General features: G+C 52.7%; 1 protein-coding gene across 1 annotated transcript in view; it reads left to right on the forward strand.

Annotated features, from left to right (window-relative positions):
* The window catches only part of N4BP1 (NEDD4 binding protein 1), a 48,415-nt gene extending 43,029 nt beyond the window's left edge, over window positions 1-5,386 (forward strand). Inside the window, exon 7 of the mRNA XM_087420290.1 lies at window positions 520-5,386. Coding sequence (XP_087276416.1) covers window positions 520-877 — 358 coding nt within the window. The 3' untranslated portion in view covers window positions 878-5,386. The remainder of the gene's footprint in view (window positions 1-519) is intronic.
* The last annotated feature ends 3,139 nt before the right edge of the window (window positions 5,387-8,525 follow it).

The raw sequence follows: 8,525 nt of genomic DNA on the forward strand, positions 1-8,525 counted from the left end.
GGCCGTCACCACAGCATGGCCTGCCAAGTGGTGCGTCGGTGTGCGCCCGGGATCCAAACTGCCGAACCCCGGGCCACCGCAGCGGAGCGTGCGCACTTAACCTCTTGCGCCACCAGGCCGGCCCCAGTGGTCCCTTTTTCTAAGCCCTATCAAGCAGAGGTCCACACAGAATCAGAATCTCCAAAAGAGTAGGACCCTGTTATCCATATCTTTTGAAAGCTCCCAGGCGATTCTGGTGCACCCCGGTTTAGAGCCAAACAGCTGGATGGGTTCCGTCCTCATACCAGCAGAGCTGGGAGGTGGAGTAGTCCATGAAGAGCTGTGCTCCATCAGCACCAGTCTGGGGTGGCGCACAGCCCTCTGTAAGCGGCTGCCATCCTCGCCTTCACGACAGTATTATGTCTTGCCTTGGGAAACCAGGGAGCAGTATCTTGAGCCTCGAGGTTAGCAGCAGGTATTTTAGAAAGGTTTCTCTTTTATCTTATAACCCAACTCACCAGGACTCACTTCTGTTCACAGAGACATGCAGCCCCTACTCAATGCCCTGCCAAGTGTGGGCAGGTTTGACCCCAGCTTCAGAGTCCCTGGCACCCAAGCAGCCAGCACCAGCCACCAGCCCCCAGCCCGGATTCAGGGCACCCCACCCAGCCACTGGCTTCCTCAGCAACCCCGCTTCCCACTTCTGCCCAGCCTTCCCGGCGTCCGGCAGAATCTGCCCATGCCAGCACAGAGATCTTCTGCGGAAACCAGCGAGCTGAGGGAAGCACTTCTGAAGATCTTCCCTGACTCAGAGCAAAGACTGAAAATCGACCAGATCTTGGTGGCCCATCCGTACATGAAAGACCTGAATGCGCTCTCTGCCATGGTGTTGGATTGAAGGCTGTCAGGAGCCGGGGCTCGGGGCTCAAGGTCATGCTCAAGCTAGTGTCTGCACGGGCAGCGGGAAGCGACGTAATGTGAAGAAATCGATTTCCCGGTGGAAGTGCTGTTGTGCTGTACAGAAGAAAAACAAGCAGATGTTTTGTGTATAAAAAATCTGGGTTTTCAAAACCAGCTTTTTTCTATATATAAATTATGCTGCTATTACAGATTTAACATTTTCTGTAAAAGGAAAGTCTACATTTTCTGCCTGTTCAGAACTGTTTAATAGCAGTTACTCTCGAGTGTATTTACATTTTTATGTTTTTTAAACTATTTTCCTTAAAGCTAAAAATATTGACAAATGGATATGATTAGCCTTTCTAAATAAAAAAAAAGAGTTGCTTTCTTAGGGAAAGCAAGACCTCTTAAAGTATATTTTCTTGGGATGACTGTGTCACATCCACTGACATGAAGTGTGCTCACCCCTCCAGCCTGCTCTGCCCTTACCCCTGGAACTCGAGTCGGTAGGCGTGGGTCTTGCTCCTTTGGGGTCTTTCATTTGAGCCGTTTGTGAGAGTGGACAGGTGGTGCCACTAGATGGCACCTTGTGCCTAGCCACTGCTAGTGACCAGGGCAGAGTCGGACTCACAGAATATCAGGGTGAAAAGAAACTTCAGAACGCACGCAGTCCAACCCTGCTCTCCTTCCACCCTACAGAAGAGGGAACTAGGCTCAGAGTGCTCACCCTCTGGACACACCCAAGTCCACAGCTGTGGAGCCGGTGGGCAGGGACCAGACTCCTCCTCCAGTGCTCTGGCACACTCACCAGGCTGAGGCCTCGCTATACCTGACCTGACTTCAGAAGTCACATCGGAGCCTCTGAAGATAATAGTGGGTTGTGAGGAAGTTTAATGAAGAGCCCCATTATTATGGTAATTTGGTGTTCACAACCATGGGAGACTCCCCATGTGAAGTTTGTGCAACTTTGCCAAAAAATGGTTTTCTATTCTCAAGAATGACCCAAGCCAATAAATAGCATTAGTAGCTTCCATGGGGGCCCAGAGCCCCTGTATTTATTTTTCCTGTGTTTGTCTCTTAGTGTCCTCCCAAGCTGCCCTTCCTATGAGTCTTTCTCAGCATTGATATCTTAGTCTTGTGTTTTCAGTGTTGCCCAGATTCCGTGTCAGTGAAGCTCTTTTCCTGGGTAATTAGTTCTTGATGTCTTTACTGTTCTCTGGACCTCCAAAGGGCTCTGTATTTTATACCTGTTCTCTCCCCAGGCTGCTCGCAGTCAGTTTCACATCTGCCCTGTGGATCATGTCTCCTGACCCTCAGAAATGGTTGCTGAGGACACCGTCCTGATGTGTTCTTCGTGCTGAGGGGACTCTGTTGGCCACAAGCAGAGCTGGGTGGCTCCTAGGATGCTCTGTCCAGGCATGTTCGATCCCTTAGGGGATGAATCCAGAGTCCTCCGGGTGGCTAGACTTGTACTTGAATCATGTTTTCTCTTGGATGCCTTTAAGATGCATCCCAGTGTGGACCTGGTTGTCAGCTGTTGCTTTGCAGGCAGGTTGCCTGAGTCACCCAGCTGTGGCCGTGGAGAGAAGGCTTGAGGAGGGCCAAGAGATGACTTCAATCACAGCCCCCTCAGCTTCTGAACTGGTGGTTTTTAAAAGCACAGCAGACCTGTGAGGGCTGGGGCTGCCTCACAGTGACTCTGACCTCCTTTCTGGGTCAAGGTTTAGCCTGGCAGCCTTGCTAGTCCAGTATTTCTCCTCTGTTTCAGAGGACCCAGGAGGGCACCTTGATTGCCAAGGCTTAGCCATAGGTCTTCCTGGACAGGGGCTGAGCCTCCACTGATGCCAGATGGATCTGGCTAGGCTCTAGGGGTCAGGAGTTTTCTAGGCTCTAGAAGTAACTTGACCTTTGAATTATTTACGCCTCTGTGTTCTTAGCATTGTTTCTGAGAGCTCTACCTGCCCCTTTCCTCTTCCTCAGGTCTGGGAAGGAAGGATGCAGAAGACTAAGTGGGAGGAGTGCAGAAAAGCATTAATTACTTACCTGGATGAATTATAGCCTGAAACAATTCACAGTTCTTTTGAAATCCATCAAGTTTAGTTAAATTTAATATTTAAAAACTCAGTTTACAGATCATTAAAAAACAAGTCATTACTTATTCTCAGCCTCCTCTCAACACTAGGCTCAGTGTTGATCCTACGTAAATATTTCTAGATGGTCTCCCTCCCGTGGTAGGTTTCTAAAGTACCTTGGGAGTGTCAGCAGCGATGCTTCCTCCTTCTGTGACTCCTTCAGGCTTTCGTGTGTAGTGGCTCTGCACCCTGTGTGTCATGGCATCCTTGTGAAGTAGGTTGCGGGGCAGGGGATACCACCCTCCTTCAGTAGTCTGGTGTCTGGTGCTCAGAGAAGTTGTCCAGGGTTAAAGAACAAGTAGGTGATGATGCTGAGTGATTCCCGGGCCTACATTCTTTCCCAGGCCCCAGGCTGCCTCCTCTGGGAAAAGACACACTCGTTTGACTTTTCTGTCAAGTAGCCCATGCTTGAGACCCTACAAGGCTGCCAGCTAGGAAAACAGTAAGAAGGTGTCTCAGCCATCCTGGAGGACAGGTCAGCGTTGTCTGGCAGGCTTAGCTGTGGCTTGGTGGTGGTGCCAGGATTCAGGCCTGCTGCAGCTTTTGATATCAGTGAGAGAAGGGGTGGCATCTTGCTTGCTTTGGCTTGTTGTGGCACTTGTGGAATATGATCCAGACATGGAAACCCACGTTCTCCATGATGCTCTTAGCACCCCCCCCCCCACCACCCGGTTCTCTGCCCCTCCCCCAACCATGGGAAATGGCCCCTGGCACTGGGCCCCTGAAGGTGGGCCTTGGCACTCGTTCTCACCTCAGATCCCAGCCTGCCTCCCACACACCTCCAAGACATGGCCTTCTTTTGGGAATCTCTTCCCACTTCCTCCTCTCCACCAGGGCTTCCATATCCTCACCTGGTTCTTTCTTCCTGTGTCCCTGGCCACTCTCCTCTCATCTCCTAACCATGGTTAGACTCCCTCCGTTTCTTCATTATCTACCTCCCCATTATTCCCCACATATTTTGGATCCTTTAGATTAAAATAACCTGATTTCCCCTAAGAATCATCTCTGTTCATTGCTTCTTTCCCTCACCTTCCCACTCTTCAATTCCCAGTTTGCAAACTTGGCCGCCTCCTCACCACGAGGAAATATTCTAGGAGAAGTCATGGGGGACTGCCTAATTGCCAAATACAGAGGCCTTTTCTCAATCCTTAATCTTAGTGTCGCTACTCAGTGACCATGGCATTGGACATTGTTGACCTTATTTTCTCTGTTTTCTGAGATTTCCATCACTCCTAAACGTTCTTCGTTTCTTTTCCTTCTTTTGCCTAAAAGCCAGTCCTTAACACCCTTCTCTTTCTCGACAAGTGTTTTTTAAACTTTGGACCAGCTGCAGCACTCGTGGCGGGGAGGGTGGCTCTTACTAAAAATGCACATTACTGGGCATTACCTCCAAAGAGGTTTATTTAGGAGCTCTGGAGTAAAGTCTGGAAATCAGCCACTTCAGCAGGCTCCCTGGATGATTGCCATGCAGGTGGTCCATGGACCACATCTTGAGAAACTCAACTCACCCTTAGGGATCACCACTCTTCCCTAACTCCAGCTGTCCCCACTCTGCAGTGACTTCTGATCCCTCCTCCAGCCCTGCCCTTCAGGAGTGTAGTTTTCACTATGCCTGGGAGCCCTGAGACATCCTCAGACTGACTCCCCAGACTGTCAGCCCGCGTCTGTTCTTCACTGTCCTCCCCCACCCTACCCTGCCACAAGATCCCCTAATCCACCTTGTCCCTTTCTTGCCATTGCCCACCAGTCAGGCTCTCATGGCCTCCCTGTAGGCATCAGCCCACCTCTCAGCTGCCCCTCTCCTGCCCGGACTCCGCAGCGCTGTCAGATTCATCTTCCAAAAACACATTTCTCGTCACCCCTCTTCCTGTTCAGTGATCTTCGGTGGCTCTCTTGACCAGAGCACGAAGTTCAGACCTCCCTGAGCTTAATAGCCTTGGCTGTCCACCTCCGGGCCGTACTCGAATGCCCACTTTGTACAGTCCTACGCATGCTCACTGTAGCCACACCCCCTTCCTCAGCTACCTGTGGGCTCCTGCCTCTGCGTGGACCTCTTCTCCCTGCTAGAAATGCCCTTTCTCTCCTGTGGTTTCCCCTTCAAGGGCCCAGCCTGAGTCCTCTTTGTACCCTTGCCCAAGCCTTCTGGCCAGAAGCAACCCCATGTTGTTCTGTGACCCCACAGCACTGTGTGTTGCTTTCGGCACTTGCCACTCTGGCCGGTGTCCTGCAGCTGATTGTGTACTATGTCTTACCTCCCTTTCTAGACTGTGAGCTCCTCGCGGGCAGGGACTGTCTGTGTTCACTCTGTATTTCCCATGGCACCTAGCACTGGCCTTGCACTTAATAGGTGCTCAATAAACGTCTGCTCAATTGACCTGGAGGATAGTGCCTTCTTGACTGCGACATCTGACAGCCAGTAAGACCTTCAGAAATCAAGTTTTCAACAGTCAAGCGCAGGAACCCACTGCTCTGCTGTGGTAGACCTCAGTGGGCTGTCTGCCTTGCTCACTTCATTTTCCCTCCTCTTCAAGGCTCCAACACACCATCTGGTCCAGGGATGGGCACGTGATGCGGGCCGAGCCAAGCACTGTGCTCTGGTTTCCTGCCCACAAGTTGGCCAAGGGCAGACACCTGGCCCAAGCTAGGCCAATCACAGCCGCTCCTTGGGATTTTCCCATCTGGTGGTGGGAGCTGAGGAATGTCATGCCCAGATCTGTTAGAGGCCATTTCCTACCAGAGGGGAAGCTGGGCTCTGGTCACAGAGAAGCAGAAGCGTGACAGCGAGATTCCTGGTGGCATGAGTTCTAGGTTCCTGTGGTCATGGAAGCCTGACCACGCTCATGCCTGTCCCCAGATGTCAAGATGCCCCATTATTGTAACACACTTCCCTTTCTGCTGAAGCGGTTCATGCTGGGTTTACATCCCTTAAAATCAAGCGTTTTGAATGAAATATGTATCTTGAGTGAAATATGCTTAGACTTGGCAGATTAAATGGAGGAGGCTCGTTGTATCTTCAGAAAGATCCCAAAGACAGGCGCAAACAGAACTTGAGGAGTGATCACCCCAGTCAGAAAATGGTGTAAGAGCCCCACGGTTTCTGAGTAACTTGAAACTCCCTGCCTTTCTCCTCGAGGAGCTCCACCACCACCCTCGTGCAGGCTGTTTCCTGCTGCTGCTGTTCCTTCTCACATCCCCACTTCCTCTTGAGGTTGAGTCTTAAAAATTCCCTCATGAGAATTTCTTTGCTCAGTTCCCTAGCCGGGCAGAGACCAGGCCTGTTTGTTTAGAGTTAGACCTTCCATATGCTCATCTGTAAAACAGGTGTAATGGAATAATTCCTGCTCCGGGAGTGTGGTGAGGACTAGGTGTGGGCATGCCCGTGAAGCGCCTAGAATGTGCCTGACACAGAGCCCCATTCAGTGACTCTCGTTACTGTGGCTCTGATCAGCAGCCCTGTGGGCACCTGTGTAACTGTTCACACTCTTACAGGTCATCCCACACTTCTCCTGATCAAAGGTCAGAGATCTCGTCTTCCAGATTCTGAATGCTCTCCTCTGTTCCTGCCGCCTCACTGAGAGAGTGTGGACCGGACCTTCCTCAGAGCCTCAGCAGGGCCACAGGAAGTCCAGCTGTGACCTAGAGAGGGCCTTGCTCCTTTAACATGCTGGGCGCCCAGGAGAGCCCCTCCAGTGTCATTGCCAGAGGAAACCTGAGGGAAGGGGGCAGAGCTGCTGCCTGGCACAGGATATATGGGAAAGCTGATGCTTGTGGCTGACAGAGCACTCAGGCTTAGTTTTGTCTCATTTGATCCTTGCACCTCTCCCCTGAGGTCTCCACTTTGTGGAAGAGGAGTTGAGGTACAAGGATGCTAAGAGATTTGCAGTTCTCAAGCCATTGTGTCCAGAATTCAGGATTTGAATTCCAACAGGCCATTTCACCACCCCAAAAGGCAAACTTCCTCGGGGTGACTTGGCAGCCAGAATGGTGCCAAAGATGGACCCCCTCCCCCCACCCAGTGAACAGAATTGAAGGCCCATGACCGGGTCAAGATTGTCAGCCTGCTGGGCAGAGGGAGGCTGTGGAAGGAAGCTGCCTCCCACCTTCCTGCATAGGGAGGCCCCTGTCCAGCCCTGTTCCTGTGGGAGGATGCCAAGAGCACATTTCGTAAAACAGCTGACCAGCGCTGCAGATGCTCTGTCCAGAGTGGGCCCACGTGTGCGTCATACCCGCCTGCCACTGCATTTAGGGGACGCAGATCAGTAAAATGACCCTTGATGGTTTTTGAAAACTGAAAGCAGCCTGATCCACAGCTCAAGTTCCAGTCCTCTGACGTGTGGTTCCAAGGCTGGTGGTAGTCGTTGGGGAAACTGAGGCTGGGCAGGCAGGGATTTGCCCAGAAACAGGACGGAAGTGCCCACAACCAGAGCTGGAGCTGGAAGCCTGGGGGCCTAGGGGCTTCTTGAATCGGCCCCTCCTCCTCCCTGAGGACTCCCAGCCGCAGACTGTGGCCTTCGGGGCTTTCCTTCCCACCCCCCACCAAGTCCCCAGGGAGCCCTGCGGGGCCCCACAGCCCGAAATCCAGCCTGGGGTCAGGCTTGGGCAGGCCCTGCCCTCCCCACTCCCCGCTCCCAGAGAGAGAAGAGGGAGGCCTCCCCTGAAAGAATGCGCTCGTCTGCCGCCTGTCTGGCTCCGGGATCAGTCTAAGGTTTCAGCCACCAAAAAAGGCTGCAGGAAGGAGAGGGCCTCCAGCAGCTGGCCTCCAGGAGCTGCAGACACTGCTGTGCTCACATGACTTCCCCAGACCAGAGCGTCTGTCCACGCCAGCAGGTCCTCTCCCGTTGCCGGCCCCGCAGGAGGGCACAACACACCACACTGGCTTATTTCCATTTTATGGCTAAGCAGCCTGAGGCCCAGCTGGTAAGTGGTGGAGGTGCGGCTGGAGCCCCAAACACCCGCACACTCCTCTGCATGCTTGTGCTTCCCAGTCCCTCTCTGATCCTCTGTCTCCCATTCACCGGCTGTCCTTGAGCAGCTACTGTGTGCGGAGGACAGTGCTAAGGGGAGGGAGGAACAGCTGGAATGGCCCCTTCGCTAAAGGGTCCCATGCTCCCCCAGCCCTGGTGATGAGGGTGTGGGCCCTGCTCTGAAACTTCTTGCCGTGTGAACTTGAGAAAGCTACTCAACCTCTCAAGGCCTGTTTCCTCATCTGTGAATGGAAGTGATGATGCTGCCCCTACGGCTGGTGCTTTTCAGTCCTGGCTGAGCATTAGCATCACCAGGAGGGAGAGCTTTTCAGATACTCGCGCCCTGCCCTCAGCCCAGACTCGGGAGGCCAGAATTTCTGTAACTCCCCAGGTGATCCGGGTGTGCCCTCAGACTGAGAAGCAACACCCTACCAAAGAGTTGTTGCAACCAGGAGGAAATCCTGAGAAATGGGCCTGGCCCCTAGGAGAGTCCTTCCCTTTCCTGACGCCCCACCATTAGGAACGAACCTTCCAGTCTTGAAGGCCTGTC

The sequence above is a fragment of the Ceratotherium simum genome, chromosome 30 (assembly GCF_057802395.1).
Source record: "Ceratotherium simum simum isolate JZ-2026a chromosome 30, ASM5780239v1, whole genome shotgun sequence".
NCBI lineage: Eukaryota > Metazoa > Chordata > Mammalia > Perissodactyla > Rhinocerotidae > Ceratotherium > Ceratotherium simum.